Source organism: Rhineura floridana, chromosome 4 (assembly GCF_030035675.1).
Source record: "Rhineura floridana isolate rRhiFlo1 chromosome 4, rRhiFlo1.hap2, whole genome shotgun sequence".
Lineage (NCBI taxonomy): Eukaryota > Metazoa > Chordata > Lepidosauria > Squamata > Rhineuridae > Rhineura > Rhineura floridana.
The window spans coordinates 168,253,975-168,276,841 of NC_084483.1; the positions used below are offsets into that span (position 1 = coordinate 168,253,975).

A 22,867-nucleotide genomic window follows, 5' to 3' on the forward strand; every position below is an offset into this window, starting at 1 on the left:
GTTTACTGAGATATTTCTCTCTCTCTGGTTTTCCTTCTCTAAGGGCTGTTTCAGATATTTTAGGTGCAGTACACATCTAAAAGTGTAAAGTGTGAATGCAGCTAACACATCATACAAATACATGTCATCGGGCAGCTGTGGTTTGGCTACAGCTTTCTGTTGAGTATACACTTGCTAAATCTAGGTTTGCCCTTGTGTACTGTGTGAAATACTGCTAACTTAACTCTTTCTTTGGCTGAACATCATGGAAAGTTCACAAACTGTCTTTTCTGTTAAGTTTTCCCAAATAATTGTAGGTGCTGATACAGACTCTTGGGAAGCTCTCTCACTTGATACTGAATACTGGAAACTTCTGCTGAAACAGTTAGAGGATTGCCTAATACTTCAGACCCTCCTGCACAGTAAAGTGAGCAAGAAGATAAGCCAAGGTTCAGCAGTGCAGACTGAACCACTTGGCAAACTCTCTGTAAAGAAGCTGCTTGAAGGAGGAAAAGGTGAACTTGCCCACACACCTTGGCTTGGTTCCAAAGATGTGTGAATGCAGCTCTGTTCAGAGCAGGGGAGGTGGGCTATTTTTGATGATTTCTCCCTTTCCCCTGCAGCTTCTTGTATCCCTGAAAATCTGCTCCATAGGGTTGGGGAACCCTGCAGAGCAGCATGGAAGGTGGCACGGGAGGTTGCTGGGGTGATAATGGGAAGATAAATAGTCTTCCCCACCTTCTGGGAGTGAACACCTCTGCTGGATTGCAGCCCCTTCCACAAATGGGAGGACTCCTGTTTAAAAAGAGGCTGTGCTGGATCCAACCCCTTGGGTATTTGAATTCAACTACCTTTACGCAAGACCAAATTCTGAAATTTGTAGCATGGATTCCCACCAAGCAACCAGCTGTGGGAGTCCCTATTATTTTACCTATATTTCTGTTTCTAGTATCAGGTTGTGAAGAAGGAAAGATGCAGAGCCCGTTGAACAACTTTGGGCAGATTTGGCTGCGCCACAGAGCTTTCAGTCAGAAATTCCATAGTGCGGTGATCCCAGTAGGGATTGCTGCCATGATAGATGGTCCACAGGGCAAATGGGGCACTGCTCCACCAATCTCGGTCTGTCCTCAGCTGGGCCCCACCCACCTGCCTTTTTACTTAACCTTTTTAGGAGGTAGCACTGCCTGCCAGCATCTTATTTATTTATTTATTGTATTTATATACTGCCCCATAGCTGCAGCTCTCTGGGCAGTTTACAGTAACTAAAAACATTAAAACAAATATACAAATTTAAAACTATTTAAAACACATGCTAAAATGCCTGGGAGAAGAGAAAAGTCTTGACCTGGCGCTGAAAAGATAATAGTGTTGGCGCCAAGCACACCTTGTCAGGGAGATCCATAATTTGGGGGCCACCACTGAGAAGGCCCTCTCCCTTGTTGCCATCCTCCGAACTTCCCTCAGAGTAGGCACCCAGAGGAGAGCCTTTGATCTTGAATGTAGTGTATGGGTGGGTTCGTATCAGGAGAGGCGTTCCATAAGGTATTGTGGTCCAAAGCTGTGTAAAGCTTTATAGGTCAAAACCAGCACCTTGAATCAACCTCAGAAACATACAGGCAGCCAATGCAAGCGGGCCAGAATCGGTTTTATATGTTTGTACGTCTGGTCCCTGTTACCAATCTGGCCGCTGCGTTTTGCACAAGCTGCAGTTTCCGAACCGTCTTCAAAGGCAGCCCCACGTAGAGTGCATTGCAATAATCCAATTTGGAGGTTACCAGAGCATGGACAACTGAAGCCAGGTTATCCCTGTCCAGATAGGGATGTAGTTGGGCCACCAACTGAAGTTGGTAGAACGTGCCACCGAGGCTGCCTGAGCCTCAAGTGACAGAGGTGGTTCTAGGAGAACCCCCATGCTATGAACCTGCTCCTTCAGGGGGAGTGCGACCCCATCCTGGACAGGTTGGACATCCACCATCTGGTCAGAAGAACAACCCGCTAGCAGCATCTCAGTCTTGTCTGGACTGAGCCTCAGTTTATTAGCCCTCATCCAGTCCATTGTCACAGCCAGGCACCTGTTCAGCATATTGTGTTATTTACTTACTAAATTTATGCCCTGCCCTTCCTCCCCAAGGAGTCCACTGTTAATCTCCGTTTTGCTCTTGTAGAACTCAGCAGGAAGAAGGAAGGAGGGAAAACTAGAATGGGTTTCATTCTCCCTGACTTGGATCTGGGTCTGCCAGTTACTGACTCTGGCTCTGCCTGCTGTTGGTCTTGTTTTCTATCCCTACCGATGGTAATGGGCATCAGCCACCACTGGCTTGTTGTCATTGCCTCACTTGCCAAGGAACAATTGGGAGCGCATTTTAAGGTTGAGCTGTTCCTTTGCTGCCATGTCTTTACGTGCTCCACACCAGATGTCAAATATGATGTCAGGTGAGGGGCAGGTGGCTGTGGTTTAGGGGAAATGGCCTTGTAGGCCAAATGAAGACTCCTTCTTATGTTTAATTTGGCCCATGGTCCAGAGTTTCCCCACTGCTGATCTATAGTTTCATGCTGAAGAATCTGCCCCAAGGTTTGTTGGCATGGGGGTGGGTTAGAGTCAATTAATGCAGGTCTAAATTGAGAGAGAGAGCGCAAATCTTGCTGTTGTAGAAGAAGCATGAATAAAGATGTGCAAATTCAAATGTAAAAAATAGCAAAGAATCAGGCACATACATTCTGTTAGTTTTAGCAAGACAATTCCAGATTCAGTGTGGTAAAACCTGATAATGGGATTAGTGTCAGTAGCTTATGTGGCATGCATCAGTGTTCATGCCCTAACACTGGAAAAGGCTGATGAAACAAAGGGCTGACTTGTGTGACATTGTGTATGTTGAAAGCAAGATATTAGGGCTGTAACCTATCTTAATACAAAATGGTTTTAAAAACCAATTGTGGGGAAGCTTAATTGATTTGATTTAAGCAATAATAGTGGCTTCTGAGTTTGTGCCTTTGAATGTTGGCTTCCTGATTATTTAGACATACTAGACCCATGTCATTTAGATCATAGGCAGGAATGCATACAACTGATACCTGCACCCAGTTTGTTAAAATTCTTCTTTCCGCTTTGCATTATGAGACGTCAACCAGGTTACCCCAGGATATGAGAGTTTAGCCTGAGGCAGGCAGTTTTTATGTTGAGCATGTTTTTATTTTTTTTTATATAAAAATGTCTATGATGGTCATGCGCTACAACACACAAGAAAAATGCATAGTGCACAGGAAGAACCTGTAACTGATTCTGCACTGCCTTTTATTTTGTCTCAGGAGGCATTGCTGACAGTGTAGCAAAATGGGTTTTCAAGCAAGACCTCAGTCTGCCATTACTCAGACTGGGGCGGCAGAGAGAAGAGTCAGAAAATGAAGAGGAAACATCAAAAACTGACATCAGTTTCCTAGCGGACAGCACAGAAGACCAGAAGGGTGTGAAAACCATACTAGGTAAAAATGCAGAACAAATGTTTCATTGAAAAACTACTTCAGGAGCAAACAAGTGATTGCATTATTTCCAGTTAGCAAAAAGCAAATTAATTAAAAACAGTTCATAACATTTTATAACTTTTACTTCTAGAATTACTGCATCTAGCATATCAGCAGTTTCCTTGTAGCCTGGAGATGGATGTACTCCATGCACATTGCTGTTGGGAGTATGTTGTGCAGTGGAACAAAGACCCAGAGGTAACATACGGATGCTGTCATTGTGTAATGTAAACTCTGTAAACCAGTTTTTTGACTAAAATTTTGTAGATTTGTCAGCTGAAGAAACAAAAAGCAGCTGTGATCAATTTCAGCTTTACCACTTCTTTTGCAAGGAAGAGGACATACTTTCCATTGTGTTTGTAAATGTTTACTACAGTTGTCATAATGTAGTTATTTTCAGGCTATCAGCTTCTACTAAATTAGACAAAACTCTCAGGAATTAAACTGTCTGTGTTTGTGTTTTGACGACTAGAGCAAATTAGGGTACATATCAATACAAAGTGAAGTTAGCGCCATAGAAAATAAACCTGTATAGAGCAAGCATGGGCAGACTTAAAGCTTGTCAGATCTACTTTTTTTCTTTTTACTACACCTCCCAAGATTTGCCAACCAGAGCCAGATGGAAAACAAACCGTTAGAATGAAAGAACAGGGTGTCTTCGAGCCCATTCTGAGCCTAGGCTCAATACCAGAACTGAAATGAGCTCACAGTCCCTTCACACCACACAAAAGTCCATTCCTAGTTAGCTTTCTTAACTTCCTCAGCCTAATTTAGGTGGGAAAGTTGTTTTGTTACTACTATTAAACCAATTGAGAATCAGAACTTTGCCCAATCTACCGTAAATCACCTAGAGATCTACCAGTAGACCCCATAAACTTTCTCGTTTCCCCTACACAAAGTACAAACTGGATTCAACTAATCAAAGGAGCTTTTTCTGAATATGTAGCATGACTGGAAAAAATAAGCAGCAACATCCCAAATATTTTTGAGTAGTGCATATGAAAAATGAGTTTACTGTTTCTATGCTTCACGATATACTTTTTTTTTAAAGCTCTTTTCGTTCTTTTAAACTCCCCTCCATTTTTCACCCTTGGTTTTTAAAGCTAGAAATACTTATCCACCATATTGACTGCTTTAATGTTGTTATAACCGCACTCTTAACCTCTAAAGAGACAGCTGTGATGACTGACGGGGGTCCTCCCTCCACCTTTCACCGTCCCAGGAGCAAATTCCCTACCCAGGGCAATTGATCCTGGCAAGACATCCTTCTCTGCCAAGGCTGTGCACGCTCACAACAGCCCTGCAGGGTAGATAGCTGCCACCACCCCTTATACTGGTTAACCACTCTGAGCCAAGGGAAAACTCAGAGCCCCAAAAACTTGCCAGAAATTCTAAAGGGCAAGAGCAAGGAGACACTCCTTGCCCTGGAGCCTTAGGCAAACAACCAGTTACCCAGTAGTCGTGGTCAAGGTACCAGATGTAGAACCAACCTTCTGAAATGAACACACACTGGTAAATAGAAGTAAGTTTATTAAAGAATAAAAGAGATGCACAGTTACAGCAACAAAACAGTTGCTTAATATCCACACCCAAAAGGGACAAGGTAAAACAGAGAGAGTTCAATCACAATAGAAAAACAACAAAGACTAACTAGCCTGAGCTAATACTCACAGAAGGCTTGCAGTTGGTTAGCCACCTCTCCTCAGAGAGGTAACAGTCAAGATGGTAGATGGCAAAAATGGAACCTCGCCGGGCAACATCAAGTAGGCATGATGGGACCCAGAAGAGGAACAAAAATTAGTTTTCTGCCCATACTTACAGCAGAATCCCCCCAGCCAAAGGCCAGAGACAATTGACCAATCGGGCCAAATCATACATCCTGAAGCCTGCCAGATATCACATCTTCCATGGAGCCAGTCCTCTGCTGACAAGAAGGTGTTAAGTTGGGACCCTGATGACACATCTTCCCTAAAGCTTCACGGACTTTAGATTTTGTTGGAGCCAGGCCTCTACTGATAAGGTGTTAGGTTGGGCCTCTGATTACACATCCTCCCTGAAGCTGGGCAGATAACTGCCACTCATGGCCTCATTGCAAAAACCAAATGTTAACCTGTGAAGATCTCACAATTCCCTGCTACACAACCAACTTGAATGCAGGTTTTCATGACAACAGCTATTGTTGTTTTTTCATCTGAATAATCTTTTCAGAAAAAGGTTTTCGGGGAGAAACCCACAGAACTCTCCAGATGCTTTGTTTAAAAAGTGAAATACTCCTTTGCATGTACTCAGGTTGCAGCCTGCAAGGCCCATGTCACTGATAAAGTGAAATATTGTCAGAGCTACAAAGCATGTAACAATTAGCCTAAGAGGCACTGATGCTCAGCTTATTTGCTTCATTGCATTTAACACATTATTTTTTCTTTCTTTAATCTTTTAATATAAGGAAGCACACTTCCTCATCAGGTCTATAGAACATCTCAGATTCATCAGTAATGCTCATGTTCAGTATGGTAAGTACAAAGGAACTATTAAATATCTTAACGCCACAAGACTCTGCACTTTGTCAGTCTGTAGAGGCGGAGCAGAGATGCTGGCTTCAAAATTGCAAGTGCGGGGTGAGTGGTTCACAGCTATAATATTTTATGTGGCAACCGCTGTGGATGGATGAGATTGTGTAACGTGTTCCCACATTAATGCTGCACTTGTCTGGTGAATGTTGGTACAATGTGACTAGTCTGTTGAGGTTTCTACTTGCAAATTTTGACCAACAGAAGTTGTTAAAAACTGGTGTCTTCTAGACAGTCTGAAAGAAAACTCAAGAGAAATGCACTGGTCTGTTAATAGATCTGAACTTCAGCAGAATAAAGAGAGAGAAAATGTAGTTCAGATAGTGCTATAGTAAAAAAATAAATAAATCCCAAATTCTTCCTTAACATCTCCTTAACAACAGTTTTGGTTGCTGAATTGCTACGTAATGATATGCCCACTTAAAGGGCACTCAAACAACTTTTCTGCCTTCAAAGCAGTACGGCACTGCTTTTAAATATGGGAAGCTCATTCCACCCCCCACACAAGCTTCTCTGTTTCAGCATTCATCCCAACCTGTTTCAAAGGCTTCCCATCCTATGGGAGATAGCTACTTGTGTTGGTCTGTGAGGGAAATGGACTTTGCTTTTTGCAATGAGACTTCCACTTCCTCTCCTCTCTACAGCTCAGTGCTTCATGATTGTCCCCCAAATCTGCTCTAGAGGGTTGGTAACACAGGGGTGGCGGGCACTGAGGATCAAGAGAAAGGCAACATCCTGTTGTATGAGCAGACATCTCCTCATGCAATGTTGGATTTTACCCCTATGAGTCTGCCTGACAAAAAATATTTTTGACATAACCTTCATGTAACACTTTCAGGAATTGCTCTGATGATGTGGAACACTTTCATAGTGAAAAGGCTTTCTGCTGCTACCTATTTGACGGACAAGGTAAATTCTGAATTATAGTTTCCCTTAATTTTTTGACAAAGTGGGGGGTAACGTTATGGAAATCACTGTTTTAAACTAGGGCTGTAGCTATTCACATACAAATATATGTAGTTTTAATAATTCTGAAGAAAAAACGGCTTTTAGATAGTGCCAGCTGCAGTATGTGCTGGTGTTACCTCTGTCTCACATGTGAGAGAGATCTCTTTTCAGAAGGTATTTGCTATTTGCATGTATATCACTTTAATTACTCAGTGCTTCAAATATACATGTGAATTGTTTGAAGTGAGCTGTGCTTGAGGTGTTGCATTCATCAAGTGATGAATATGTGTATATGAGCCAGTATGTAGAAACTCAACACTGGCAACAGAGATTCAGCATTCTTCCATACAGTAGGGGAGTGGGTTCGAAGAACTCTAGTGCAGTGCCAATTCTTAATTTGCTCCAAATGGAAGGGAACAGGTTTTTTTGCGTTGCTGAACAAACCTCAGTCAGCAAAGAAGCTTTTTAAAAAATGAACTTAGGGACTATCTCCTCTCCTTTGCCTATTTTGTGGGAAATAATGGGAGGGAGAGGCAGAGACTCTCTGCATTTGCTGATGGGATCATACCAATGTATTGAGTTCTTTGCTTTTACTAAATGGACTTTGACACTCAAGAAATATTTCTGTAATAGGTTGGAAAAGCACCAAAAGACCGATTATGTAGAAGGGCAAGTATTTTTAAAAACTATTTTTAATTGAAGAAGGGTGTAATAATAATACATCTGATAACATTTGCATTGACCTGAAATGTGGCATTCTGCTGATTCATACTTCCAGTTCTGGCCTTATAAGGCGACGTCACCTAGACCTTAGTTGTTTTGCCTTGCTCTGTCTTCATTTTACGTGTAGCCCAAACATGTGGTTAGAATTAGTTTTCTTGAAATCTAGGTAATTTTGAGCACTTCTGCTTATAATTGTAAAGCCAAGCAGAATTGCCAGCCAGTTTGTAATCTTGCATTTAAATCCCAGGCAGTTCCCATCACTCTTATTTCACTTAAGTATGCCAAGTATTATGCACCAGAACCTCTTTATCTCATTTCAATTTTTAATACATTATGCTTCCAACATAATCAACATCTGTTTGAGCAATTTTCTAAATTTATTAGTCTACCCAGTGACAAATCCACTGAAAGTGATTAATTTCTGATTAAATTGGGTACTTTGAATTTTGATTTAATGTAAAATATATGAAAATTTTAATCTGAAGCACCTGTTGGCCTTCAGTAACTTGCTTAAAAACCTTCAATAGGAAGAGCTCTTTTGCATATTAGAGATTAATTGGGTTGGACTTGGAAATGTCATCATCATCGGGAATATTTTATAAATTGATTGTCCTTTTATTATTTCTTTCAATGCCCAGATCTTTCCTTCTACATTTACCACAATGGTTAACATAGTTTTAGCTGTGAACTCAGTCTCCTCCATTCCAGAAATGTTTTAAAATGTAGTCAGAAAAAACCACATTGCACAGGCTAATTATTATGCTTTCTCAAATAGGATGTGGGGATGAGCGACATTGCAATGACATCTTTTCTTGGCTCTTGCTCAGATCTTCTTCAAACACTTATGGAGGTAACAAAAATTCCCACAAACCCCAACCATCACATTGTTTTAATAGATTAATAATGTGGCACTTTAAAACTGAGTGTGCAATAGAGAGAAATGAAAACTTCTGTGCAATAGTCCATGTATCTGTTCCTAAGAAATGTTGACAAGCATTCCTAAAATGTGACAGATTTTGAACCAAAAGTAGCTCAGGTATTTTGAGTAGATACCTTACTCCAGTCTGCATCTATATTGGAATTGTTTTTGAAGATGTTTATGTTTTTAGTGCTTTATCATTTGTTTGCCACCTTGAGCTCCCTTTAGGAGGAAAGGTGGGATATATATTGAATACTGTAGCTTTCAGTGAATTTGTTCTCATTTTTATTTTATCTCTTTTGATAAGCCTTCGACTAGCCTTGCAGATTTCTTGATTCCTGCTTTTATATCTCGTAATAGTAGCAGTAGTAGTAAGTAGTAGAAATGATAATAATCCCACTATTTTTGAAAACAAGCAATTCAAGATGAAATTGCAGTTACTTTCCAAATGTTAATGCTTTTTTCTGCTTTTCTACACCAGGCTGATGTACAGAGTGATGAAATGCAACTTCCTGTGCTGGACACAGAAGATGCCTGGGTGTCTGTCGAAGGACAGACCTCACTAGTGGAACTAGCCCTTGAACAGAAACACATCCATTACCCCCTTGTTGAGCACCAGTCTGTGCTCTGCACTATCTTGTATGGAATCATGAAGTTTTCACTGAAGAGTGTGAAGCCCCTCTCACTTTTTGACAGTAAGGTACAGTATGTAAGACTTGCTAAGATCCTCATCCCCGCCAACCAGTCAACAATCAGGCAGTTCCTGAAAAATATATTTTTGTATTTAGGACAGAAGTGAGCAGTTTGGAAGATTACAATTCAAATCCAGACTGCAGCCCCTGAAAAGTTGCTCCCAAATTAGTATCTTCAGTCGCATCTAATTTCACTCAGAGCTGCAGTCAGAAAGGGAGATCAGAAACTGTCCTGTAGATAGGTGGAAGCAGTATAGGCAGCACACATGATGTATCCAACAAAGTCCCGTTCATGTAAGGACATCCACTTGCATAATGAAACCTTCATTTGATTCAGGGCTGCTTCATTAGAAAATTCCAAATAGAATAAATAACATATGTGTAAATTACATATGGGCATCTACAGCAGAACCATCTTGCTCTGAGGAAAGATGCTGAGGAATTGTCACCATCCAGTGGCCTCTCCCTCTTTCCCTCAATGGTCACCACAGGGGCAGCTGCTGCAGAACTATCTTGCCATGAGGGGAGCGAGAAGCAGTAATAGCTTCTTAAACATACAAGCTGTCTTCTCCATTTTATTGTAACATTTTTTTTAAAAAAAATACTGTAATAATCTTATGTAAACTGTTTTGTGAGGTCTGCTTGAAAAGCAGTATATAAATGCCTTAAATAAATAACATGTCCGTTGGCAACACAGGCTGTTTTGCTTAATGTACTTGTGTAGGGAAACTACATTCCCTACATCTTCCATTCATGTGCTTCATGTAACTTAACATGAAAAGGGCAAATGTTTCCATTCTTGGTGTCAGTTCCTCTAACTTTGAACACTTTGAAATGAAATGGATATTCAAAAATAATAAAAAAATAGTCCTTTGGGTTTATAATAGGTTGTTTTTTTAAATCCTTCTTTTGTTTTTAAAAAGGATGCTATTGTTTTTCTCTCCATGCAGGGTAAAAATGCCTTTTTCAAAGACCTTACTTCAATTCAGTTGCTGCCCAGTGGTGATGTGGATCCAGCTCTGCTGTCTGTACGGCATCAAGTAAGTTAAATCCTTGGGGGAAATCAATGAAAGTTTTCTGTTTTGTAAAACTAAACTGCTACTGACGTGACAGTCTTGTTTTCTTTCAAGTTCTTAACCAAACTGGTGAGTGCAGTGGCCCAAGCCCAGTCTTCATCCCAGAAAACAAAAGGCAGCCCAGATGGGGTAGCTGTTGTGTTTGTGAAAGACAGAGATTGGCCTGCCCTGGCTTTGGATTTGGCTCAGCACCTTCAGGTTGCTGAGGATGTCATTAGACGGCACTATGTGTGTGAGCTGTATAACTATGGCCTGGATCAACTTGGAGAAGAGGTAAGAAAAAGTTAGTGTGAACCAATCATCTGGATTTCTATCTTGCCTAGGGCAAAAGCAGATTTGCAGGTCAAGAGACGAGTGTCAAAACTTTATACAAATGTCTTGAGATGCCACCAGTAGATGGTATATTCCTGCTCAGATTTATTCCTAAGTAATAACTAAATAAGACCCTCCGTGGCGCAGAGTGGTAAGCAGTGGTAATGCATCCGAAGCTCTGCTCACGGCTGGAGTTCGATTCCAGCGGAAGGAGGCAGGTCTGTGGAGTCGGTATGCCAAACCTTCGACTCCTCTATTTTTCTACTGTCCGACTCTGACTCCACCCAGAATTGCTTCCAACTTCACAGCCCTGGAAAGGGCTGTAAATGTCTTTTTAAACTGGAAGCTCTCATAGGAGCATTTTTATCGCTGCCTGAATATGCGCTGGTCTTGGCATCACAGCATTTGTCTTCATCTGGGTCCTGGGTCATACACGGACACACAAAATGTTTTCCATCTTGAGTTATGGTGAAATGCTCAACTACAGCTGACTTCATGGGAAGCTTCTTTGACATTTTGAATTTATATTTTAAAAAATGTGTCAACCAAAATTTATTTTGAAGCCAGAGTACATTTCTACTGATTCCAACTCCACCCAAAATTGCTTCCGACTCCACAGCCCTGGAAGGAGGAAGTCGAATCTCCGGTAAAAGGGGTTGAGGTCCACTCAGCCTTCCATCCATCCGTAGTCGGTAAAATGAGTACCCGGCATATGCTGGGGGGTAAAGAAAGGCCGGGGAAGGAACTGGCAATCCCACCCCATATATACGGTCTGCCTAGTAAACGTTGCAAGACATCACCCTAAGAGTCAGAATCGACTCACATTACAAGTGCGGGGACACCTTTACCTTTTTAATAACTAAACTTCAAAAGGAATTCATTCATTTTCTCTTTAATGCAGAGGATATAAAGAACTTTTTCAGAGTTGAACATACAGTAACAGTCCAGTAAAGTTCTCCTACTGCTAAGTCTTGCACGAGGGGGAAACTGAATTCACAGCCTTTGAGGGAGCCCATTTGTATTGATCCCAGTGACTGACTGCCCAGTCCAGTGCATTAACCCTGCTTTCTCAGTTCCCCTGGCATGCAGATTTTAGAGGCAACACACATGTATGCCCTATGTTGTCCCCTTGAAGGATCATGCAGTCAAGTCTGCTGTTGAAAGTTTTTTGGTGTTTCAGTGCTCACTGACAAACTGAAAGTTATGTCTTAAACTATAATGTATTGTAATGTATAATGGCTGTAAATATTAGGCATCCATACCATGTAAGCCTGTTCGTCATTGTCAGGCTTCCGTTTTGAGGACAACTGTTACCTATGTGTGTTTAGTTTCTAGGAAGATTTATATAATCCGGTGCCTTTTCTCTTCTATGATGGTGTAAACACGTCTTCTGCTATTCAGGCTATTCTTCAAGTACATGACAAAGAGGTCCTTGCATCTCAGCTCTTGGTGCTGACAGGACAGAGGCTGGCCTATGCGTTACTGCACACCCAGACCAAGGAAGGCATGGAGCTACTGGCCAGGCTGTCTCCAACTCTCTGCACTTGGCTTAAAGCTATGGTAAATTCCCTTGACTGAAAGCATCCTCTTGGCCACAGAGCACAATAAGGACGAAATAGTCTTTTTAAGATTTCACAAATCCCACATCTAATATTATCAAGTGCTTGATACACTCAGTACAAAAAAAGGAAAATGTTTAGAGAAGCATTTCACATCTGACAGTTTCTAACATGAGACCCTCTGCTCTAAGCAGCCCCAGCTTGGAATGGGTTAATAAGCATGAGCAACGTTGATCTGTTCTTGAGGTGACTACTGTGGCTCATAGGACTGTTAATCTTTAGCCAGAGCATGCCATGTGGCATGGAATATGAACTTTGTTGCAGATCTGACTACTTGTATGTATCTTGCTTTCTTGTAAAAAAAACAGTCTGCCTCATGTAGTGGGGAAATTGAGTAGAGCATCATTGAGTAGTACGAAGGATAGGCAGGAACTCGGTGGGGGCACAGCTTACAAGCACCTGTAATCTCCCCAGCCCATGAAACATGCTGTCCTTGATTGCTAAGAAAGGCTAGCCTGCTGTGACTCCCTCAAACTTTTATTTCCCTTAAGTACTTCCTGCCTACAATGCACCTGCTCCAAGATCCACAAACATACATCATCCTTTGTCTCATGCCCAGGGGATACTAACTCCTAGGGTCCCAACAATCTCTCACTCACACTCGGTACCTGCAGGAATGCACTTAAACCTATGTGTAGTCAAACAAGCTACATCCATCTCAATCCCAGCAACATTGCAAGCAAGGAAAAAGAAAAAGGTGGTACTCTTTCCCCATAGCGATGATAATTGACCCAATGGGGGCAGGCTGCAAACAGCTCAGCTTTTATGGCTGACAAGCAGCGAAACAGGTGCTCAGTCCCAGGTATAACAAATCAGACCAATCAAGCCTGTTGCTGAAGCCAGTCTCTGTCCAACTCACTGAAGTGCTTAGCTAGATGGCAAATTAAAGCAACAAGTGTATCATGGGGTAGGTGGTTCAAATCTCACATTCCTGTTATATTCACTCTCAGTAGCAGCCACAGACATCACAACAGTCTCCTCTCTGACCTTTTCTGTTTAGGAGGCAATTTTTTCTTGCCACTGGGTATCAGGTTAGGGACTATTCCCTAAAAGTCTGCTGTACAATGACCTTCATAAACACCCTGTAAGTTTCTAAAGGCACCTAAGCAGAGAATTGAAGTTAGACTACATACATTCAAAGACCACTGTTGCATTTTAAGAGTAAAAAATTGGGAAGAACTAGAGTAATTAAAAAAAAATCTCTTGCAGAAATGAGTATTATAGAAATTGTAATTACAACTGACTATGAATACACAGTTAATGTGTTTCTGGAAAATATTCTGCAAAATTGGAAGGTGCATAAGCATTTAAGCGAAAATTCTCTACTCCCTCATTAACTTGAGCAGTTGCTTTTGTGGATGAATGGCTGAAGATGGTGTTTTCTCTTCTCTGCAGGATCCACATGATCTTCAAAATGTAGACGTACCAATTACCACAACGGCAAAGCTAGTAGATAAGGTGATAGAACACTTGCCAGAAAACCATGGACAGTACAGTGTTGCCTTGAACCTAATTGAGGCAGTGGAAGCAATGTCATGATGGCAGTGTCACAATTTCTGCTATTAGTTTCAAAGAGTTCTCAAGTGCAAGTTAAATGCAGGGCTCTTGTACATACAGAAGCAGAACCATCTAGGGGGAAGCAATCCCAAATGACATTTGTAAACTAACACCTTAAGGCTTTTAGGAAATGGTATCCATGTGAAGTTCTACCTTACTGTGGTGGGATAATACCAGCAAATTTGTCATCTTTGTATATTTGTCTATATAACCTCCCATATTTATTTCTAACTTTGAGCACTTGTGCAGTAGTTTAGGTTTAAAAACAGCTTTGTCATTCAGATTAACATACTAGTTTTTTTTCATATGCTAGAAGATAGACTGGTGCTTTTTAAATGACAGGAATTTAATTAGAAACTGAGAAAGCAGAGTTTCCTACTTATGTTTCTGGTTTTCAAATTAATGTCTTGACTGCTTTTAACAAAGAGCTAGCTGGGCAGAGGCTTACAGCATTTAAGTATTGCTTCATACAATCATCATGTTCAGACAACTTCGGCAAGTGGCAGCGAGGCTTGCTGTTAATTCTTTCTCCACACAGAAATGTTCTATTGGGAGGAGAGTGAGAGCACGTTATCATTTAGAAAGTGTTGGTATTGGAATTGAAACTGCCTCTTGGATGTTTGATAAAAGTGTAAAAAAAATTAGGAATCTAATTTAAACTGATCAAGTTCTGTAACAAGCTGCCAGTGTTGTATAGTTTATTGCAAAAATGCTGTAAATTGTGACCAGCCCTAGATTCCCTGTGTGAAAATGAAGTTTGTGCTTTCTGTACACAGCTGCCCATTATATGAAGTATTAAAATTAAACTTGACAGTCTTCTGTGGTGTGCATAGGTCTTATGAAGTATAAACACCTATTTGGGGAACGTGAATCACAGGTTTGTAGTAGATGTATTAGAACTGTAATACTCCCCTTTAAACTCATCCTAGACAGAGCCCCTCCCCTTTATAATCTGAACATCTACAAAATACTTCTATAGAAGGACATTAGACGCTTAGGTTGATAGGACATGTAAATGATCTGTCTCTTTAATATTGGGAGCGATCAAAATTGTTACAGCTAGCGGAATTAGGACCAATATATCTTGGATGGCTTTTTACTAGAGCAATAGGCAGAAATTGACCCGGAAAGTATAAAGTTTACATTCAGTTGGGAGTATAGTTTTGATACATTTGTAGGCAGTAGCTCAATAGAACTAAGGACTGACCAGATAACAGATAACTTAATTATAACTGAAAAAGGAAGCCCAGGTTAGGGATTATACACATTTTCCTCACCACTTTATGTTCTTTTGCTATGGTAAATACTAACTGTGGGTTAAAGCTGGTTAGCATGAAATCCCATGACCAGCACCTAACCATTGCTGAAGTCCAAAGTAAAGCTAGTTTCTACTTGCATATGCTAGGTATAAGATCTCTCAAAAAAACCAGCTCATTTATACACTTCGACTCATCTGTCAAACATTCCTGAGACCAGATTATAAATCCAATTAAGAGAAGCTTATATAGATATCTAAGCTTGTATAGAATATCTAAGACCATTTGACATGTCTCACAACCATTTTATTTAATGTACAAGCTTAAGTATATACACTTGTTCAGTTTCAAGTTAGCATTCCAATCCTTATACTCAAAGAAATAGTGCACGGTTTCTCACTCTACCCATGTCTACATTCCTTTGGATTTTTGAGAAAAAAGTAGTCAGCAATGGGTCAAGCTACTTTTGAGAGAGAGCAGAGTCTGTTATTTCCCACCAAGCAGTCCCATGCAACGTGCACATGGTGTGTCCGCTGACTCAGCTGTGTACCTCCGACAGCGCAGGCATTTTGATTTGGCAGCTGGTAGAACTATGACTTTATAGGAAGACTCTTCCCGGATATCGCCACCTATTAAAAGAATCAGATTAAGTAGGCACACCACTTAGGGAAGCCTCTCTTTCTCTTGCTAACCCACCTGTGAAAAAAGAGGAGGGTGGAGCAGGGAGATTGTGGAAAGTGCTGCAGTTGCTATGCAGCTCTGATTGCTGCCGCTTCCACCACCTCCTGCAGGAGTGAGCAGTTCAGCTCCTTTAAAAAGTCAAGGCATTCCCAGGAATGGAGAAAGGGTCTTTCACCCCTCCACATATATCTTCCCCAGAAGACATTGTGCATTGCCCAATGCCCACTCAGTGACACAAAGCACTTGAAAGAAGCATGCTCATACTCGAGGTTCAGTTTTTCTGTTTCCTTTCCCCCCTCTTTTCATTGTTGTCATTGGTGCTTTGGCTCAACTCTGGGTCAGAGCTTGCTGTCTAAGTTTCCAGAACAAAGGCTTTTTTGTTGTTTTTCTCTTACTTACCGAACTTGGACTTAATCTGTAAATGCAAGGTACAGTGGGGGGCATGCCAAGTGAGCTTGTAGACTGTTAAATTAGCTCAAGTCTGGTTTTGGCTGTGAAGGAGTACATGGTAGGAATATCACTGAAAGAGCCATGGACTATAATTAATTGTAATTTAAAAAAATCATTTCAAGGCTCTTCAGAAATATTTTGGTTCATTCTGAAGAGAATGAATCAGAAGAGGATAATACCTGCTTTGTTTGGATACAGGCCCTTCAAGACTTGATTTTAAGTACCTCCAAGCTTTCAAGGACTACAACTAGTTGGATATACTTTCTGAATATCTGGCTGACCCCCACTTCGGTTCATGGAATATGTGTGGCAAGGCCTTGGAGTATTCTGGGCTATATTTCCCACCCCACGACCCCTGTTTTCCGACTCGTTGTGCCTTCCTGAGTACTGTGAAATGAGGACAAAAAGCAAATACCTTCTTGTGGCACTTTCGGAGGAACATGCAGACCCTGAATTAAATGTTACCTCATTTCCTGGCTGATTTCCCTCATGCCCAGCAAAACAATCACATTGTTCAAAGTTGGCATTAGAAAGCAGAACTAGTTTTTCTGAGTGTCAGCAAGGAATACACACACAACAGGAGATCACCTCATACCCAGACCCCTCCCTTTCACATTGGTTTGTATGTATTAAAATGTATTTAAGAGCAGGGTTTGAGATCCAAGAAGGCAATCTGCGCTCCAACATGTGTAACTATGCTCTCAAGGAATGTAGTTTAGGACTGAAAGCCACAGATCAGGAAGGGAGTCTGTCTTGGTGCCAACCTTGAGGCAAAGAGACTCCTTCCTGCTTTTTGGTCAGAGTTCCTTCATATCACTGCCTGCAGTTGTATTCCACTGCTCACTCCTTGGGCCTAGGATAGGGCACCCCTGCTACCTGTGATTTCTTATAGCAGTGGGGACCTTTTATCACTTTTGTTCAAAGCTATGAATTGGTTAAGATATTAATGAGTAATGCTGCCATGCCCCCAGTAACTGTGTATTGCTATTCTCTTTTCTCTCAATAAAAGAACGCTTTGCTTTAGCCTGATTTGGACCTGCATTTCTTGGGGTTCTATTCACACGATTTAGGCACATTTCAGGACAAAGTGCTTAAGAACATAAGAAGAGCCTGCTGGATCAGGCCAGTGGCCCATCTAGTCCAGCATCCTGTTCTCACACTGGCCAACCAGGTGCCTGGGGGAAGCCCACGAGCAGGACCCGAGTGCAAGACCACTCTCCCCTCCTGAGACTTCCGGCAACTGGTTTTCAGAAGCATGCTGCCTCTGACTAGGGTGGCACAGCACAGCCATCATGGCTAGTAGCCATTGATAGCCCTGTCCTCCATGAATTTGTCTAATCTTCTTTTAAAGCCGTCCAAGCTGGTGGCCATTACTGCATCTTGTGGGAGCAAATTCCATAGTTTAACTATGCGCTGAGTAAAGAAGTACTTCCTTTTGTCTGTCCTGAATCTTCCAACATTCAGCTGCTTTGAATGTCCACGAGTTCTAGTATTATGAGAGAGGGAGAAGAACTTTTCTCTATCCACTTTCTCAATGCCATGCATAATTTTATACACTTCTATCATGTCTCCTCTGACCCGCCTTTTCTCTAAACTAAAAAGCCCCAAATGCTGCAACCTTTCCTCGTAAGGGAGTCGCTCCATCCCCTTGATCATTCTGGCTGCCCTCTTCTGAACCTTTTCCAACTCTATAATATCCTTTTTGAGATGAGGCGACCAGAACTGTACACAGTATTCCAAATGCGGCCGCACCATAGATTTATACAACGGCATTATGATATCGGCTGTTTTATTTTCAATACCTTTCCTAATTATCGCTAGCATGGAATTTGCCTTTTTCACAGCTGCCGCACACTGGGTCGACATTTTCATCATGCTGTCCACTACAACCCCGAGGTCTCTCTCCTGGTCGGTCACCGCCAGTTCAAACCCCATGAGCGTATATGTGAAATTAAGATTTTTTGCTCCAATATGCATAATTTTACACTTGTTTATATTGAATTGCATTTGCCATTTTTCCGCCCATTCACTCAGTTTGGAGAGATCTTTTTGGAGCTCTTCAAAATCCCTTTTTGTTTTAACAACCCTGAACAATTTAGTGTCGTCAGCAAACTTGGCCACTTGACTGCTCACTCCTAATTCTAGGTCATTAATGAACAAGTTGAAAAGTACAGGTCCCAATACCGATCCTTGAGGGACTCCACTTTCTACAGCCCTCCATTGGGAGAACTGTCCGTTTATTCCTACTCTCTGCTTTCTGCTTCTTAACCAATTCCTTATCCACAAGAGGACCTCTCCTCTTATTCCATGACTGCTAAGCTTCCTCAGAAACCTTTGGTGAGGTACCTTGTCAAACGCTTTTTGAAAGTCTAAGTACACTATGTCCACTGGATCACCTCTATCTATATGCTTGTTGACACTCTCAAAGAATTCTAATAGGTTACTGAGCTAGGTATATCCCTAGCAAAAGATCCCCCTTCTCTCAAGGAGGCATGTTTAATGGGACACTGGATGATAGATTCACACGCTTAGGCTCTCAATAGACTTGTGTGTTAACAGTATTACTCTATTAAGAACCTGCAAATACAGGACACTGATTCTATTAACAGTGAGTTGTATCAATTATAATAGATTACATTGACTTACAATAGTTAGCACTTATTTTTAGTTAATATCTAATGAACTGAATGAACTTGACTAGCATAAGGGGATTTAAAAGAAAGGTATTATGGAATTTGGATGGTAAAAGTAGTATAGAAGAAAACTCTGGGTGGAAAAAGGCAGCTCAAAGGGTAAAACAACAGGCTACTTCAGGACTACTTTTTTCAGGATAAAAGGAGAAAAAACGAGAAAGAAAAGCCGCAGTTTCCTCAGATGATGTAAAATCTTTTTTCCAAGGAGCTAAAAGAACATGAAGAGTGTAGATATGAAGAGTTAATTTGGGAAAAGAACATTTTAACACTAATAGAAGGGAAGTTAAGTAAAGGATAAGAAAATCTGAAGATCTTGCTCCAAGATAGATAAAAATGATGGGAGAAAAATGAATTAGCCAAAATTGTAAAAAATAATGAAAAGAAGGTGTGGGAATGCAAAACCAGGTTCAGACACAAGAATAACGGGAAAAAAAGATAAAATTGTCATTGATAATTGTGCCATAAGCTGTAAGAATTTACTATCGAAAAGCATACCATGATGTAACAAACATAAATTATAGTCCAAAGTTGAATTGTTAGGCTCAGAATCAAGACAAGCGAATTTGAAACTGAGGGACATTTCGGAAGAAATGGAACGAGGATTTGGTAAATTTTGTAGAAAAGCTATTTATGGAAGTTTTGCAATTGGATCAAGAGCGTGGGAATTGAAGTGAGTTACAAGGTAAGTTCTGTATATGTTTAAAGAAATAAATTAAGTAGACACATTTACGTATAATTCATAAATCAAGTTAAAGCAATTGTTGCTAAAGAAAGAGCAAGTGTGGTCTTGAAAATAGGTGACAGTGATAGAAGCAAATCTCTTAAGATTTTTGACATCTGCCTTAAAGAACACAAGGTAAGTTACTGATGGCGTGCTCCTTTTACATAAAAATGTTCTAATGGATAAAGATTGGCTTATGGTTCACGATATTGAAGAAGAAACCAGTTAACTTCTTGAGATTATAAAAGGATCTAAAGATAAGACAGGCACTAGTAGTGGTTCTGAAGGAAATACTATTTGCAGTCTGAGGGTGTTCTCTTTTTTATCACTATCATTAGTTTTTGTGTAAGGACAAGAGAGGAAGGATTTGCAACAACATTTTAAAATGGAAAAAATAAAAAGCTTTTCAACAAATGTTAGAGGTATTATTTATTTATGATTTATATCCCACCCTTCCTCCCAGCAGCCATGATGTAATAAAGGAAAATGCAGACATTATACATCTGCAAGAAACATATTAAGAAAGGCCAGGAAAAACTTTTAAAGAATAAAGCATTAGGAGAGGAATTTGAAGCATGTAGCGAGGAGAAAATAAAAGGTGTGGTCACCTATCTTAAAAATAATGACTGGAAAATGGAAGAACAGTATCAAGATAAAGAAGTCAGATTTATTTTATTGAATGTCAATGGGTTTTTAGGAAAGATAACTAGGATCTGTCAATGCTTCAAAACAAGATAAAGCAAGTTTATTTAAAAATTTGTTTTAAAAGTAGCATCAGAATTTGCAGTAAGTGAGATACTGCTAGCAGGGGACAGGACTGGAGTTTTTGATCCAAAGATGGGTAAGTCATACAGCCTCAAGCTTCAAACTTGTGCCCCTAGCTGTTGTTGAACTAAAACTACTATCATCCTTGGTCATTGGCTAACCTGGCTGGGGTTGATGGGAGTCAACCTCATCTCAGGACCCAAGGTTGAAGAACAGTGGCCTAAAGAAAATGAAACAGACTGGATCGTTGCCAAAGAATGTATCAAATTATATGAAATCTAAGAGAGGAGTGGGTACGGGTAGCTTAGTTTGTTTTTTCATTCTCTATCATATTCCTTTTAAATACAGTTCCTTTCATATGTAAGAACACTGGCTTGAATTGTTTCATAATCTGCTGGTTTGTTATACTTCATCTCTATATTTGTGGATTTAATTGTACTTTCAAGTTTTCTAAAATCAAACCAATAAAAAATATTTACAAAACAAAGTTATATGAAATCTTTGACATACTACAATGCAGATGTAGATGATTATACATATTATGTATGATTATACATCATACATTATGTTCTGGGCAACTCTGAATTTACTATATAGAATACACAGGGTCAACACAGAAACCGCTCAGTGTGGTGGCCACAATCCTCTCTCAAGGGAAATATCTATTAGTAAGAGAAAAAAAGACTGGAGATTGAATGGCGGTGTACTTAAGCAGCCAGAAAATGCAAGGAGAACTAACATCCCCCCCCGTCAAATCAATCTCAGGAAATAACCGCATTGGTTTGGGATAGAAGGCAGGCTGTTATTAGGGGGCACTTAATTGCTTTGACTGCCCATTTTAAGGAAAAAAAGAACATTGGTGCTTAAAGAAATGAGGAGCATAAAAGAACCCTATCAAATAAAGTGTATAGGAATCTGAATATTTATAGAAAGCAGTTAGACTTAATTGATGCATATAAGATATACAAACAATTGTTTTTTATGTGCCTTCAAGTTGATTACAACTTATGGTGACCCTATGAATCAGTGACCTCCAAGAGCATCTGTCATGGACCACCAGATCTGGTAAGGTCAGGTCTGTGGCTTCCTTTACTGAATCAATCCATCTTGTTTGGTCTTCCTCTTTTTCTACATATTAATAATGTGATGATTATGTATATGAGCAGATTGTATTTTATATTGTATTTTATATTGTACGTCGCCCAGAGTGTCCGTTCAGTCGGACAGATGGGCGTCTGCTAAATAAAATTTTATTATTATTATTATTATTACTCCCTTCTGTTTTCCCCAGCATTATTGTCTTTTCTAGTGAATTATGTCTTCTCATTAAGTGTCCAATATATGATAACCTCAGTTCCATCATTTTAGCTTCTAGTGACAGTACTGGTTTAATTTGTTCTAACACCCAATTATTTGTCTTTTTCACAGTCCATAGTATGGCACAAAGCTCTCCTTCAGCACCACATTTCAAATGAATTGATTTTTCTCTTATCCACTTTTTTCACTGTCCAACTTTCACATAGAGATCGGGAATACCATGGTCTGAATGATCCTGACTTTAGTGTTCAGTGATACATCTTTGCATTTGAGGACTTTCTCTAGTTCTCTCCTAGCTGCCCTCCCCTTCAGATTTCTTGACTATTGTCTCCATTTTGGTTAATGACTGTGCTGAGGTATTGATAATCCTTGACAAGTTCAATGTCCTCATTGTCAACTTTAAAGCTACATAAATCTTGTGTTGTCATTATTTGAGTCTTTTTGAATAAAAAACATTACCTTTATGAAAAAAACTTTGGAGAAATAAAACTATTGGCTTATCAACTTAAGAAACAAAAGCAAAAAACAAAAGATAATAAATTTGCAATTGTATTTGTAAGTCTCTTAAAGAAAACTATGAATGAAATATTAGAAGAGATATCCCTGAGACGTGAAAAGATAGTTATTGTAGTAATAGGTAAAGAGGGCAAGAATCCAAGCTTAGCAACATCATATTGCCCTATATCGCTTTCAGATACAGATTATAATTATTTACAGGTATATTGGCAAAAAGATAGAATGGAGTAACAAGTAAAATTATTAACCCAGACCAGGTGGGTTTTATCTGCAACAGGAAAATGAGAGCCAATGTAAGAAAGGTACTTCACATTATTAATCATGCATACATCGAAAATCAGGAATCATTATTCATGTTCTTATATGCAGAGAAGGTTTTCAATAATGTGGAGTGGCCTTTCCTGTTAGTGTACGGTATAATTGTAATTTTGGAGATAACTGCTGGAATAAGCGACAGCCAAGATATAAAGGGAATTTCAATGAAAAAAGCGTTAAAAAATAAAATTACACAGATGATACTGTTTAAACTATAACAGAACCTATACAGTTGCTCAAGG

General features: G+C 40.1%; 2 protein-coding genes across 4 annotated transcripts in view; one reads left to right on the plus strand and one right to left on the minus strand.

Moving 5' to 3' along the window:
• The window catches only part of RAB3GAP2 (RAB3 GTPase activating non-catalytic protein subunit 2), a 65,226-nt gene extending 50,499 nt beyond the window's left edge, over window positions 1-14,727 (plus strand). For both annotated transcript variants that reach the window (XM_061625167.1, XM_061625168.1), the window contains exons 24-35: window positions 278-494; window positions 3,286-3,459; window positions 3,590-3,696; window positions 5,942-6,008; window positions 6,904-6,974; window positions 7,647-7,682; window positions 8,512-8,586; window positions 9,137-9,355; window positions 10,298-10,387; window positions 10,478-10,696; window positions 12,137-12,295; window positions 13,750-14,727. In XM_061625167.1, coding sequence (XP_061481151.1) covers window positions 278-494; window positions 3,286-3,459; window positions 3,590-3,696; window positions 5,942-6,008; window positions 6,904-6,974; window positions 7,647-7,682; window positions 8,512-8,586; window positions 9,137-9,355; window positions 10,298-10,387; window positions 10,478-10,696; window positions 12,137-12,295; window positions 13,750-13,893 — 1,578 coding nt within the window. In that variant the 3' untranslated portion in view covers window positions 13,894-14,727. The remainder of the gene's footprint in view (window positions 1-277; window positions 495-3,285; window positions 3,460-3,589; window positions 3,697-5,941; window positions 6,009-6,903; window positions 6,975-7,646; window positions 7,683-8,511; window positions 8,587-9,136; window positions 9,356-10,297; window positions 10,388-10,477; window positions 10,697-12,136; window positions 12,296-13,749) is intronic.
• Window positions 14,728-14,910: 183 nt separating this feature from the next.
• IARS2 (isoleucyl-tRNA synthetase 2, mitochondrial) overlaps window positions 14,911-22,867 on the minus strand; it is a 68,166-nt gene continuing 60,209 nt past the window's right edge. For both annotated transcript variants that reach the window (XM_061625169.1, XM_061625171.1), the window contains one exon: window positions 14,911-15,796. In XM_061625169.1, the coding sequence (XP_061481153.1) occupies window positions 15,654-15,796 (143 nt within the window). In that variant the 3' untranslated portion in view covers window positions 14,911-15,653. The remainder of the gene's footprint in view (window positions 15,797-22,867) is intronic.